Below are 15,672 nucleotides of genomic sequence, written 5' to 3' on the forward strand. Positions count from 1 at the left end.
ACAGTTTAATACTTTGAGTTAGGAGTTTGTTCGAATCCCAAGTCACAATGTGTGAATAACAGTAATGCTTGTCTTAGCAGACAACACTAATAATACATAAAAACTTCCAGTCAGGGCTGAGGATATTGAGTTGGTGAAGTATATCTGTGTTATTGAGGAAAAACAAAAAGACAGTTTTCATTCGCTGAGGATCTGGAAGCAACAAGCACTAAGCAGACTAGGGTTACACAGTACATGATACTAAAAAAAATACTGTGGCATAAAATCAATAAGATGATACTATTTATGATATATCTAACTAAGATTACAGTGTGCTATTTTTATTGTTTTTGTTATTTAGCACAGTTTGGTAGTTCATGCAGTGTAAATAGAAAAAGTATTAAAGCAAATGATTTTAATGGATTCAGAGAATTTGACACCAACTACTTAACCACTTAAAATCTGTAATTTGCATTATTTTTCAGAAGTTTGGTGTCAATAATATTAAGTTTTGAAAGAAGTCTCTTATACTCACCAAGACTGCACCTGATCGAAAACATAGTAAAAATAAAATATTGGTAAATATAAAAAATTTTCAAGAATTTCAAGAATGTTTTAAATATATTTTAAAAATGTTTTTTTTTTTTTTTTTTTTTTTTTGTTATGGCCAAGCTAAAATTTAAGTACTTCAGTTTTTAGTGGCACATGATCCTTCAGAAGTCATTCTAATATGCTGATTTGAGGCTTACGAAACATTTGAAAACAGATATTTTTGTAGTAACTGTGCTACATTGTTTTCGGGATTCTTTAAAAAAAAAAAAAAAAAAAAAACATTTATTTGAAATATAAATAAACATTTTGTAACATTGTTAAAGTCTTTACTGCCACTTTTGATCAATTCAAATGGTCTTTGATGACTAAAAGTATTAATTTCATTCATCTTACTGAACAGTAAGTAGTAAGTAGTATATTTATAAATCACATCCAGATTTTTAACAAAAAAAGTATTTTAATCTTAAATGACATTTAAAATAAGATTTGCTAATTGTACAATACCATGGCAAAAAAAAATCTTTCTTTAAAAAAAAAAAAGAAGTGAATGTTACAAACATGGAGACTCATAGCAAATTAACTAAATTATTAATTCACAATTATTCATCATTAAAAAAAAAAAAAATCACTCAATCAATCGACCGAGGCTGTTCATCTGTTGCCATCAATACTGAGGTACTAAACGCTGGTATTGTACCAAAGTACTGGCATCAATCCAATCCTTCAGCAGACAGATGGAGCTTCCACTACAGCCAACTGAATTTACTTCGTTCTACATCATCTCAGCCTGGCAAGCACACAAACCTCTCTGAATGTTTTTATGCTGCTAAACAAACTATCATACATAGCAAAAGTTGTTTACCTTTCTCTCACATGGACAGGATATTGTCTGAAGGCTGTTGTTTGTGGCAGAATCACTATAAATTTCACTCACTGTCAATGTCACTCATGAAGTCACACTGCCATTTTAATCAGCATACACATTGACCTGAGGCCAGTGCTGGTCTCTTTCTCTCTGTTTTTTCCTTTCCTAAAACACACACACAGCTCTGGTGATCTCAAAATGCGACTCACAGACTTTGGATCAGCAGAGATCATGCTGGAGCATGACAGAAGCAACACAGTCTCTCTCTCTCACCCTCACACACACTGTCGTGGAGGTTCAGGCTATGAATATCATTGTAAGGTCCTCGCTTGGCTGATTTTAACATAAGCCAGCAAGTGCCTTTGATGGCAAAGGAAATATGTATGGAGATTAACTCACAACGACAGACAAATGAAGGTTGTCGAGGGGGAAAAGATGCATCAGATGCCACAAGGCAGGCCACCCCCCACCGTTCCGCAGGAGAGCTTTAAGAGATGCGGATGGCATCTCATTCAGCCATTCAGAGATGACCAAATTAAGGACTGATAGATAGCTAGCAGTGGAATGATGTTTGCACTCAACACAAGAAAAGAGAAAAATCAGGGCAAGCAGACTCGTCTTACTCTTAAAGGTGCAGTGTGTCATTTCTGCGGCACTGCTAAATTAAAAAAGGCTTTTATTTATATTTTATTAAGAAAATATGCTGAGTTATATAACACAATTTATTTAATATATAATAATTTGTAAATACATACACATAAAATGCTAAATAATTTAAGTTTTAACTGGTCAGGAGCTTATTTTGGCTTTAGTACAATAACAACAAAAAAAAAGGCCCAAGATATCGGTATTGATGCAGCATGAGCCTTTCGTACCTCAGTTTCAAACCAAACTGTTCATATTGGTTTGTTACCGCAGACAGATGGACTGTCTTCTACAGCCAACTGAATGCAGTTTGTTCTACATCAGTGCGCTGGTTTTGTGTGTGTGTGGATGAGCACACATAAGCTGTCACATATGGCCACAGGCACCAGCCCCAAAGGCATAAAGGTGCTGAACTGCCCTGTTAGGATCTCTCCCTCCACTCCTTCATTTTTCACTCTTTTCCCTTCATCTCATCCTGGTCTCTCTGGGAATGGCGCGTGACAGAAGGTGACCATGCAGTGCTAACTCTGCCTCCCTTAAAGCTTAGTCTTCTTTCTGGAGTTACAAAGACCGTGAATATTCTTGACTCAGTGGAGCAGAAAACGGAGAGATTGCAGCTGGACATTCAAAGGCCCCTGCATTTTTTAATCTTCTCCACTGTGACCAACAATTCAAACTTCATACTGTACAACCACACATAGTTGAGACAGAAATGTCAAAAACATGGGATAGTTGACTATTGGTATGTGAGCCAAAAACAAGTTGCGGCTTGTTCTGAAAGCAGGGAAGGTGTAATGTTAGAGGTAAATAACAAAATGCAACTAATCATGTAATGGAATATAGACAGGATAGCAAAATAAACAACTTTTAAAAAAGAATGATAAAATGCTTGCCATATCCATAGCTAAAAGCTGTGCATCTAACCAAACTCTTCAATATTTTGGTGCAGTTTATCGATCACTGTAATACGGCTAATAACAATACAATACACTGCCTAATTTTTGTTCTGTGTTAGACTCTTGGGTAAAACACACTTCTGTTTATTGCATTTACAAATGATGACACTTTTATGACACTAATATTTCTGTTTCTACATCAGATTGGATAAGTCGCATTCAAAAAAAAAAAAAAAAAAACCTGTGAACACATTCTATATTAATGTGCAGAGTTGCAATAAGTTTTTTGGCAAAAAAACAGCCTACAGTTTATGTAAAAACTATGTTACTAATGTTTTACTTTTTTATTCTGATTATTATTAATAATGTATTGAACAGGTTCTCGAATATGTAATACTACTGTTATTGCCATTTTATAAAATCAGTAGTGCAACAGTGCTGACCACTTTTTCAATGGCTTTGGTTTTTTTTTTAATTCGATTTTCTTCATTAAAGAGATTTTAAAAAAAAGATACAAGAAAGTGTACTTTTTAGGTACAAAAGGGCTTTAATGAAATAAATAATTATGAACACATTAAGCACTGTAAATTACATAAATTAAAAACAATGGACAAATAAAAATACAGATTTAAAGTTTTTGATTATAAAAACATATTTTCATGCAAGTCGTTGGGCGCAATAAAGTTCTTTTGGTGTGATTTTCTCACTGTGATTCTTTGATTAGTGGAGTTTTTCATCATGAATACCACTTCTTACATGATTATTTAAAATTAAGTTGAAATAATGCATGCTGATGGCTTCTAAAAACAGCATCAATTAACATCCTTGTAAGCTCACAATAGGTTTGGCTTTAAAGGTTTATAAGTTACCATTAACTCAATTCCTTCATGGAGAAAATGAAAGGGAGACATACAGAACCTTGCTGCACACCATACTAAAACCATCTTGAAAATGCTGCGAATTTAAAATCTTCCCTTAAAGCACCTCTGATACAGTCATTTGGTAATTTCATTTTGAGCATCCTACCATGAGAATTAAATTTTTAAGGTGGCATGTCAAATTAAAAATGGCCTAAAACTGCTCATCTTTAGATTTCTCTAGAATTCTCTTTCACACCAATACCAGCATATTTAAGACAACCAGTTAACTAATCATTCAAGCAACCTATCAACTAGTTTTGCATTTTCCTATTTTATATGCTAGCGGGTTGCCAGTGTATGCCCAATGTAAAATCCTGAAGCAAAGCTAGTTGAGAACCACTTGTGCAGGACAACAGAGCATGAGGAAAAAGAAGCTACTCAGAGAGTAAAAGAATAACAGAAAATGTGAGACACTACTGAAGAAAAAATGCAGCACTGTGCCCTCTCCGTGACTCCTTCTCTACTCTCACTCAGGGCCACCCATCCTCGTCCTCTTGCCTGTCAATCAAATACCTCCATTGTGCTCTCTGACAGCTAGATGACAATAATACACATTCCCACATGCAGCACACTCTCTTTTCTCTCACACGCGACAATTTTGAATGGCTTTTTTTCCGCGTTTGTTTTCTGCATTATGATCCCAGATGACCCCAACCTGTGCTTCAGGGAAGGGGAAGGTGTGTGTGACTGCGTGGGGTTATGAAGTGTAGCCTCGAGCAAAGCAAGATGCCTGAAGTGAGCGGATCGTTACACAAGTACAAATGTAAGATGCCTGTTCAGGGCTTTTTTTCTTGTGCTGCAGAGTTGTGAATGTGCAATGTCGACTAGACACAAAATTTAAATTATTGCTGCTGTGGCTATTTCAGCACATCTAAGTGTTTGCTTGTTTGCTCAACATCACTGCAGTACAGAGAGATGAAGTCAAGCCTGCAATATCTGTTACCCTACGTGTCCACTGGCGCGGAAGAAACCCGCTCGATACCACTCAAAGCGCTAGAGATCAGATGCTCGGGGGGTTTGTCGGTAAAATGAACAGCAGTGTGGCTGTTTCCGTGTGGACTGTGACTGCATTCAATACATGCTCAATAAAGTCATCGTATATGCGCTAGACGTCAGTTGAAATAACTGACAAACTTGAATTGTCAAACTTTATTTCTGTTTGGTGTTAATCTAATACACGTTTTGATTGTTATTCTAAAATAGTTGTGGTATTCAGTACGAAATTAAGTCAAATCTAAAAAAAGTTTTTAGATGTGACAGAAAAGACTTGAAAAAAATATATTTCAAATAAAGTTTACATTTAAAGGTACAATTTGTAAGATATTTGCAGTAAAATATTCAAAAACCACTAGGCTAGTGTTATATATTTTGTCCAGCTGATTACTAACAATATCTCTAATGTTTTCAACTACTTGTAAATCATGAGAAAATTCCCATGTATCCTCCTTATTTGCATAAAGTTTCTCAACTATCTGACATTCGGACCACCATCAATACACAATCTCCCGTGAGGTTTTTAATTAAAACTAAATTAGAGATTCTAATTTTCTACAAAGACATGTATGAATATGCAAACAAATTCAGGGTGTTTGATTTCACAGGAGAGACAGGACTGTGATCTTCCTTATGGTCACTGAACACTGGTGTATGTGATTCTCAAAATCACAGATTTGTAAAAAACACAAGAACTTGAAATCAAGAAAAAAGAATTTCCCTTATGGTCCAGCAACAAGCACCTGAAGTTCTCCAAACAGAATGTCTTCAACTGATTCATAAACACGGCACTTATAAAAAAGTGTAATGTCTCCAGTCTATTTGGTCAGTAATGAGGTCAGTTACCTTCTCAAAAATTGCTGGCTTGTGCCCTTTATCTGTGTCTTTTTCCCTCTTCTTCTCCTCCTTTTTCTTCTCTCTCTCTTCTGTGTCAGAATAAGGAAAAGAAAATTATGAAAAAAAAAAACATTTAAGAGTTTGCGCACACACAAGAAATTGAAAAAGGAAAAAAATTATGTTGAGTCAGCTACAAGTCTGAGGTGTCTTTAGGGCACAAGGCTTGCAGTTTTGCCTTGAGGCCTGTACTTTGACAGCTTAAATATGGCTACCACAGCTTAAAACACACACACACACACAAACACACACACACACAAATGCACTACATATAGGTTTCTTCAACTATGGGAACACTGCCAAGAATTCAGTTTTAAATATGTTAACTTTTTTTTTTTTTTTTTTTAGATGAAGAGGATAATATAGTAATAGTGACGTGACATACAGCCAAGTATGGTGACCCATACTCAGAATTCATGCTCTGCATTTAACCCATTTAAAGTGCGCACACACACAGCAGTGAACACACACACACACAACCGGAGCAGTGGACATTTATGCTGCGGCCCCTGGGGAGCAGTTGGGGGTTCGGTGCCTTGCTCAAGGGCACCTCAGTTGTGGTATTGCCAGCCCGGGACTCAAACCCACAACCTTTGGGTTAGGAGTCAAACTCTCTAACCATTAGGCCACGACTTCCCCCATATATAACATGCCTATAGTTTAAAAAAACACCCATATACAATTTTGCAAATGCAAAGTCTACTTTTACATGGTGTTTGGACACAAATGTGTGTTGGCAGTGTGTATTTTTTTAATCTCCATTAAACCAAATCAATCTCACTAGGACTGCCGTTTCGATTTTCTAAGCAATGTGACATCACATTGCATAGGGCCGGGCCACGGCGGCTGATTGACAGCCCTGCATTGTCATAGTTTCCACCCTCAGCAGTTGTACGCTGTCCTCCATTTTCTCTGCTCTCGAGCAGCTGTAATGTCAACAATGTCTCGTAAGCAATCCCGGTGTTCTGTGTTTGGATATTAGACTGAACATAGAGTCACACAGAGCATTTTCTCTCAACATCTGAGCCACTGAAGACGCAGTGGATTACTGATGATTATCTTTCAAGATAATGCACCTCAAAATCTACCTAAATGTGTTTATTTCTGCACAAATCATTTGAATCCAGACTGCTTTGTGAATGTCATGTCATTATAGTGCTTAGTGTTTTAACCATTTTTGTGTGCGTACATTATTAAAGTATTTTAAGTGTGAGATTAGTTTGCGTATTTTATATACAGTAGTTCGAGCCAATGACAGGTCAGCGTGGCGCAAGCTCTGTAACACTGCACTGTTTTATCCCACTTTCAGTGCATTTGGCTTCCCGGTGGAATTTGCAAGTGATAAGACAGAACGCGTCTCCAGAGATGAAACGGAGCTGCTCGTGTGCGAGCAAGTAGGTAGCCTAATTCTGATACATGCGATGGCCATCCATTATGGCATGTAGGCATTTTTTTATATGCATGTAGCCTACACAATAATAATCTTTTACAATTTAATCTTTCATTGTTTCATATTTAAAAATGTTTGTGTGCTGCTGCGCCTCCCTGTGCACAATAAGCATAGTGAACGCGCATTGTGGACCCACCCAGAGGCGCATTTTCTACTAACGTGCTCTTTTAATAACAAAAAAATATTGCGCCATTAACTTTAGACTAGGTTTGAGTTGGTCTATGGTGCAGTCTATTTTCAGTTCCACAAAATAGCAACGCGCCAACAATGCGCCTGAACACACCTCTTTTTTAGACCAGCACACCCATGGGCGCAAATGCATTTGCTATTTAAACAATGCATGCAGGACGGGAAAATGAGAACTGCATCGGGCTGAAACTAATGTAGCAAAAACAGTTGCGCCTTGTACCGCAATGCACCAGGTGTATGATAGGGCCCTAAAAGAGACAGAGATGAAGATGTTTGTGAAAGATGTTTTCTCTGTTTTGGAGGGATGAGCATTGATAAATTATACCATATTTATTGCATCAAAAATAGTTCATATTTTACTATAGGTTCGGGGTGGATAATTTTATCACTTGTTTATTAATCATGCAACAATACATATTACTGTTATAGTTTTCATTAATAATCATTGCTATAAAGATGATAAAGATGTCTAGTGCTTTTATGAATGTTTTTAGCATTTCATTCTGTAACCTACTTGTTCTACATATGTGTATTAGTGTTAAATGCTACTGTTTTTGACAGCGTTGATAATGTTTCTGACAGATAATATCATGATATTTTTTTCCACTGCCTTACCGAAAGTACTATCCTGTAAGCAATAATAACCTGTCCATGGGCTTTTTTGATTACTGTCAGTTTAAGTGCCGGCAATGTAGTGTTGCCAGATATTGCTAGAAAAACAAATAAAAAAAACAACAACAAATAAATAAAAATTAAACCAAAATTATTTAAAATCTTTGTAAATAAGATAAGATAAAGATATCGCTGACCCTAAACTGACCTCCCACTTGATTCATTTTAAAGTGTCAAATTAAGTGGAAAAGACAAGTCAAAAAATGCTTCTAATAGATGGATCTGGCAACATCCACCCCCTTACTCAAGACTCTCACAAGACTCGTTCACTCCGGCAGCATCTCGCAGCGATCATTTTCATGCCACGGACGACAGACGATAAACATTCTTGCAAATGACATTTTCCAGACATTATTTTAAATGATCTGTGGGGTATTTTGAGCTGAAATCTCACACACACATTCTAGGGACACCCAAGACCAATATTACATCTTGCAAAAAGGGGCATGATAGGTGCCCTTTAACAAAGTGCACCATTTAAAACTCCCATCACTAAGGCAAAGCCAAACAAATGCATCATAAAGGATTGGCCTTGATATCGAGCAATCAGTTCTCCTTTTCTCTCAGCGCGAATCAATTGCTACTGCAAAAACGCTGAGCGAGAGGCCGGTTCAGGTGTGGGAGTGAGGGATCAGAGTGTGTTTTCTGCAGTGGTGGTGGGGAGTCTGACTGGCACTATGATTACCAGCAGACGGAACAAATGGAGAACAGGCCTGGAGGAGAAGTGCGGATTGGCCGTTTGGAGCTCTTTATGGGAACATTGATTATTCTATTTCCACTCTGCATGCTGACAGAGCTGTGCTATCGATTCCTTTCCACAGCAGAGCACAGAGGCAACAGACTCCACACATAAACTCAAACACAACCACAACACTTTTCAACAAAGAATGTAAACCCATCAGTGTGACTTCTATAGGTTCTCTCTCCTTGCCCTTGGTTTGGTTTAAATTAATTTTCTTACAGTCAGTTTAATAATCTGTTGCCAAAACTGTCAATAGTCAGACAGTTCTGACTGGTGCAATTACATCCATTTAACACACTTCATTATACAAATAGATTGTGCAGGAAATAAAAAAGTATATATATGACTTTATTTTATATATTATAATTATAATATATAATTATATACAATTTATACTACTACTACTACTACTACTACTACTACTACTACTACTAAAAATAATCATAGTAGTTGCTGTTTGCCCCCAACAGACTTGACCAAACATGCCAGTTGTCCAACTTGACCAGCTAAAATGTGCTTGTCTAGCACTAACCAGCATGAACCCAGCTTCAGCCGCATGGACATTTGTGTCAGTGCAGAGATTGCATAACACATTATATCATAGAAAATTGATTCAATGATTGATTAACCGCACACAGAGGTCTGTCCCAATTTGCATACTACTTTGTTAGTGATGTGAAAGTGCATTTGGGGTATGTATTAAGACAACAGTACTGTGATAAACTACCACCTCATAAAATTGCATCTTGATTGCACATATTAAAAGGGTTAACCTTTTTTTTTTTTTTTTTTATTGCTTATAGGTTTAAGTACAATTTTAATATTTTTTTTAGTTTTCCTGATTATAACTAAACAGGGAGTAAAGGCCACAATTTTGATTGCAATAAGTCTTAAAAATGTCTTATTATTTCACATTTAATTTTTATGGATGGAAATGTGGCAGCAATATTATGCAATTTGGACAAGTTTGGCATATTTTTAACATAATATTATTTGAAATGAAATCATTCTAAACTAGCATACTATTTAGAATGGAAAGTATGCAAATTGGGATGCAGCCTAGAGAATGCACAGCACAAGCACAGCACCAAGACCAGTGAACCGCACAGCACAGAGAAGCACAGTGCTACAGTACCTCCAGTTTGCTTTTCTCAGCTGCTTGCGAAGAAGGGGATGATACTGAGGGCAAAGCAGCATCAGAAGACTTCTGCAGGGGCAGAGGAGAGAGAGAGGACGAGAGGGTAAAAGAGAGAAATTGAAATAGAATGAGAAAGAGATAAAGAGGGGGTGTGGAGGAAAAAAGTGGAAGAAGAGAAATCAGTTAATAGTCTGCAGCGATCACTATACAGTGAATAATTATTCAGCCTGTGGGAAACTGGGAAAAGCAACATTTATATAGTGATACATTCACACACACATCTCAAACACTGCAAAAACACAATTTTATAAATCAGTATTTCTGCCGGCTTTTTAGTAAAAAATATTTAAACATTGTTAAAACAAATCCACTTGTGAAGCAAAATTGCTGAAGATATTAAAACTTGTTTTCAAAGAATGTATCTTGAGAATTAAGTTTATTTTTGCTAGCCCATTGGCATTATTTTCTCATGTAAGCCTCAGTAAAATTATGCATAAAAAGCTAAATATTTTCTTGCCAAAGGGGTAAGAAACTTAATTCAAGATATATATATTTAAGAAATGACTTCTTCTCAAAGTGAATATATCCTGTTTAAAAGGATGCATAGATATTTTAACAGTAAAACAAGACAATAATTGGTTGCAAAAATATACACGAGGAAGAGGACCCATGTATCTTGGTTTAGTTGCAATATCAGCAGTCACATCTATCATCAAGGACACATTTGGTGGGTAAAAATAGCCCAGACTTCTCCAGATGTTCCAGAAGATGTAAGAAGTGAGACCATCTGCCCAATCTGTAGTCAAGAGTTTGTCAATCTGCATGGCCAATACTGCCTCAAATCAATAGAATTAACTCACAAGTGTAGACACTGCAAATAACGGCATCAATCAGATGGTGATGTTTGGAAAGCTTACTTACATACATTTACATATGTGTATATAAAAGCTCAGCCAAGTTGTCAAAAGTATGGATTTCTATTTTCAATTTCATTAAGAATTGTATTGTTGGAGGGTAGAAGGGCATTGTTTGTGATATGACAAAATACCTAAAGTGGTTCAAATACTGCTTGCATAAAGGACTGCACAGCTGTGATGAAAAAATTTTTTTCCTTTTCCTTTTTATTTTGAAAAGCTATTGTGATTTGAACAGGGATATGAAACCCATTCAAAATCCCATATTGCCGCAGTCTAGTTATCAAAGCAAAAAGAACAAAAAGGCATAGCAGCTGATGTTCAACAAGGTGTGTGAGAACTGCAAGTGATGCCTTTTGACTCGTAATTAAGTCATGTTTTGAGTCCACTTTAGTGTCATATCGATTGCAACAGCAGCTTCAGTGTGCAATCCTGAAGATGGAATGCTGAAAATACAGTTCCTCTCTAATTATGCACAAACTTCCTATGATTAATGTTGTGTGAAATACCAAAACACTGTATTGGTTGAGGAAAAAAACTCCATATGTGCTCTCAGCATGAATATTTTTCCCTGCAATGTACAAACAAATAAACACTGCAGATACAGACATGTGCACTTAGGAACAAATATGTAGCTGTACAGGTCTGTTATACTTGTTAAAGACAAAATAAAAACTCCTTCACTGTAAATGTAAAGTTACAAATTACTGATAGTTATTTCATCACTCTTTTACATTTTCTGAATATAGTGACCAAAAAAAGGGTTTTCTGGTAATTCAAAGGCACCTGTTATATCTACCATGCATTGGATGATACAGATCAAGTCACAACACTGACCCTTATTTTCTATTTGTTGTCTTCTTCCTTTTCCCTTCCCCCCCACTGTGCCCCTTTTATTAGCTGGGGCAGTTTGTTTAGGCCGATTTTATTTCTTCTGGGGCAGATAAACGGCTCTGCCCCTTCAGAGTCCCACAAAGCCTCTTTCTCTTGCAGCAGGAAAGAGAAGAAGGGAGGGCATGGATGGGTCAGGGCCAAAGTTTTTACTCCATTTCTGCATCATCACCTAAGTGACAGCACAATCCCTTCCAGACAGAGACAGAGAGAAAAAAAAAAAAAAAAAAACGGGGAGAAAAAGGAAGATATGGAGGAACAGAGTAAAAAGCAGCATCGGTAAGCAAGCAAAAGGAATATACAGGGTTCAATTCAAGTTAAGCTCAACTGACAGCATTTGTTGCATAATGGCCAATCCTTAAACATGAAAAAAACAGTTTTTCAAGAACAGCCACATGATGTAAACAATATGATGTCATGGCCTATGAAACATTATATTAAATTTCATGCCATAAACCCTAGAATGTCTGCAAAAAGAATGATTTAAACAGCTTCACAGATAAAATAATACACATTTAAAAGAAAACTTACAGTGTTTTAATACTATAAGTTTCACATTTCTGCCATAAGGCTAAAACATTGGCCCACATAAACACCCATTGTAGGTGCCTCACAGTAACCTCCTTTTTTATATTTCTGATATTCAACATAAGCCACAAATGCTGGCGGTTGAGCTTAACTTGTATTAAACCCGGAATATTCCTCTGAAGCAGGTGACGGTGGCGGGGGAGTTTTCAGGAAGAGAAAGGGACAAGAAGACAGATGACTTTACTTTTGTCCCAGTATGGAAGCAGTGCTGTCAGCAGCATGCGTCCACAGGGCCCAAGCTGAACAAGTAGGTCCATTATAGCCCGAGTTAGCACAGAACTGTCCAGACCGGTTCATTACCTGCTGATGGATCCCCCTCATAATCTGCTTTTATTGGGTTAGCATCAGCACTATGCTCCACAGCAGCATGGGCCCATATTCATTAGAGAGCCATTAAATAATACCACGCAATACTCCTCCTCTTTGCCCCCAATCCCTTTAATACCACCGAGCCCGTCTGGGGAAATAAGTCCAGAACGGGAAGCAGGAGGAGATGAAGAGAGGCGGTCAATAAGCAGAGACAGCAATCAGCCCGGAGTGTGAAGGGAGAACCGATCTCCATCTTAATGCAGCCGAAGGAGCAAAGACTCCCATCCTCTCAAAGAAGTAACAGCATCAGCGTGAGGTCCAAAGGTTTCCAGCTTTCTAGCGGAGAAGTAATAGAAGGAGAGGACAGCTAAATGCCCCATAATGCAGTGCAAACGGCCAAGCGGGCCAGGTCACTTGGGGCTGAATGAGTCTTAGATGACTGCAGTGTGAAAAGAGACAGTGAGAAGTATGAGAATTGGCCAATCGCTAGCTGTGGAAGGCTGAAGCTATAATTAGTTACGCTCCGATATCTCATTCACACATTCACACTCATACAGACAGTTCTGTGGTGTAGAGAAACCGACAGCTTTCTAAAAAAAAAAAAAAAAAAAAATCAAGTTACATTTACCATAGCAGAGCTGAGCCTGTGATGTTCATATTCCCTTCGTCTTTTATATATTCCATTCTTGATATTAAAAACGGTCCGCTGAGATCCTTCATTTTGCACATTTTCCATGGCTCGGAAACACTTTGATCAAAATAATGAAAAAAGCATGCTAAAAAAAAAATATTGGAAATGGGAAAAGCATGTTTTGAAAACATCAAAACAAAACAAGGAAGTGCAGGACGCTTAATATCCTGGGACATTTATTTTCTGAGGTTCCGCTTCGCTGTTGGCTTCACACACACAATCATTTAAATGGTGCGATTCAGCAGGGAGGGAACATGACTTCAGCGCACTGACTGGCGATAAGGCTTTCAATAAGACACATTTATTCCCCATCTACTGCCACAGAAGAACACACAGAACTTTCATTACTGCCACGAGACAGGAAGACAAGGAGCAGGAAAGAGAGGGAGGGGCCCTTATACTCTCTTGAGCTTGTTTTAGTAAATGAAGCAAGGAAAGGCTGCAATATTGCATTTCTCTCCACCTGGGTTGGAAGCAGGCAACTATTGATTTCTTTTCTCTCTTTTTTTTTTTTTTGGCCCAGCTGCCCATCAGATGCCTCCATTCTAGGCTTAGAGTCAATGTCACATGATTAGAGTTAAAAGACATCACTGTGTCACCAGAAAGTGATCACAGCTGAGAAAAAAGTTTGAGGTAAGTAAAATTTTAAGCATGCATTAGATCAACAGTAATAGCAGTGACAATGTTACAAAAGATTTCCATTTCAAATAAAATGTTCTTTTGAACTTACTTTTCCTGAAAAAATATATAAGCCTATAACAGTTTTCACAAAAATATTAAAACTGTTTCAACATTGATAATAATAATGCAAATTATACTAGTACCAAATTATTATATTTTTCATTATTATAACTAGGGGTGTAACGGTACACGTACTGAAAATTTTCGGTACAGGTCTTTCAGTTCAAAGTGTCATCTTTTAAATTATGTAATTTTTTTCAGGATATTCAAACAATAAATGCCGTTATGATGCTCTTTGATGTGGTGTGACAGATCGCTGCTTAAACGCCTCATAAAAGCGCGACCAAACCTTCCTCTGAACTACTAGTTTTAATGTGAAATAAACAAGAATGTACATCTCATGCCTCATGTAATCGTTCAGTCAGCATTTTAACTGTGGAAAGATGTCAATAAAACAGCTGTAAACTAGGGATGCACAGCAATGAAAATTCTTGGCCGAAGCTAAAACACTGCGCTAAAGGCTGAATACCGAACACGGTTTTGCACATTTTTCCCCCATGTAGGCCTATTTTGCCATTTCTTTCACCATTGCATTAATTAAATTTCCAAAATGTGATTTTTACTGTTTTGTCCTGCTTTTCAAAAAAACAACAATTTAAAAATATTTACTTAACACTGAACATTTTTTTTAACATTCTAGCAGACATTATACCAACAAAGCAAAATTTAACTTAAAATTAGTAAGTTAGTAAAATAATATTTTTTGGCCATTTTTGAGACTTGAATCAGGCATGTATTTTTTACTGTACAAATAAAGGCTGCCTTGCTGAGCAGAAGAGAATTCTTTTAAAACATTAGAATATATTACAGATCCCAATTTGAACACAATGTGTGAATGTTATTATAAATGTATTAATAGAACTGTTGTAGGGTAATTATTATTTTCATTATTATTGTCTTTTTTATTTTATTTTACAGAACAACAGTAAAATTACAATACTATCATTTATGATTGTCAATGGAGTTGTTGCTTTTTCTCGGCTTTTATTTTGGCAGAAACCCGCAGGAAGATCTCAGTGCTTCTTTTTTAACCTCATTAATGATTCTCATTACGAATTTGGGAAGATGTTTGTCGCACGTATCACATTGTCACATGCCCTTAAAAAATTCACAAAAATGTTTCTGAGCAACTGACAAGTACCAATTCAGCACAGTTTTTGCTCACACTTTGGACTTTGAACCCTGTCACATAGCATTTCATCATCAGTGTCCACAGCTCGTTAGTTCGCTAAAGAAATGCAAAAGTGCAGAGAAGAGCATTTCGCAAAAATATTAGACAAAATATTAGACTATAAACACATATTACACAGGCTTCGCCTATGATGTATGTTTAAATAAATCTGTTTTGGAACAAGTTTTGGCAGCCACTGCATAAATGAATATTTTTCAACAACAAATAGAAATTTTATAATTTATATTTTTATAATTTCATTTAAAAACTGCATTATGTGCAATTTACATGTTTGCATACTTTTTTAAGTTGAATATTGATTATTACATTTAAAAATAAACAGTAGTTAAATTTAAGTTTGGGCTCTGTTGTTAATTATAACCTTTGTGGCGAGTCAGCTGCCTCCTCCCTGATAATCACCGGCACCCCGTC

The 15,672-nt window shown here is 36.7% G+C and overlaps 1 protein-coding gene across 5 annotated transcripts in view; it reads right to left on the bottom strand.

The window, feature by feature from the left end:
- The window catches only part of LOC109112431 (stromal membrane-associated protein 1-like), a 102,759-nt gene that overhangs the window by 49,292 nt on the left and 37,795 nt on the right, over positions 1-15,672 (bottom strand). For 2 of the 5 annotated variants that reach the window (XM_042737023.1, XM_042737018.1), the window contains exons 5-6: positions 9,933-10,004; positions 5,697-5,774 (exon numbers count right to left, since the gene is read on the bottom strand). The exons of 1 other annotated variant lie outside the window; for it this stretch is intronic. In XM_042737023.1, the coding sequence (XP_042592957.1) occupies positions 5,697-5,774; positions 9,933-10,004 (150 nt within the window). The remainder of the gene's footprint in view (positions 1-5,696; positions 5,775-9,932; positions 10,005-15,672) is intronic. 2 more of the 5 variants (XM_042737019.1, XM_042737020.1) reach the window with 2 other exon arrangements.

Source organism: Cyprinus carpio, chromosome B13 (genome assembly GCF_018340385.1).
Source record: "Cyprinus carpio isolate SPL01 chromosome B13, ASM1834038v1, whole genome shotgun sequence".
Lineage (NCBI taxonomy): Eukaryota > Metazoa > Chordata > Actinopteri > Cypriniformes > Cyprinidae > Cyprinus > Cyprinus carpio.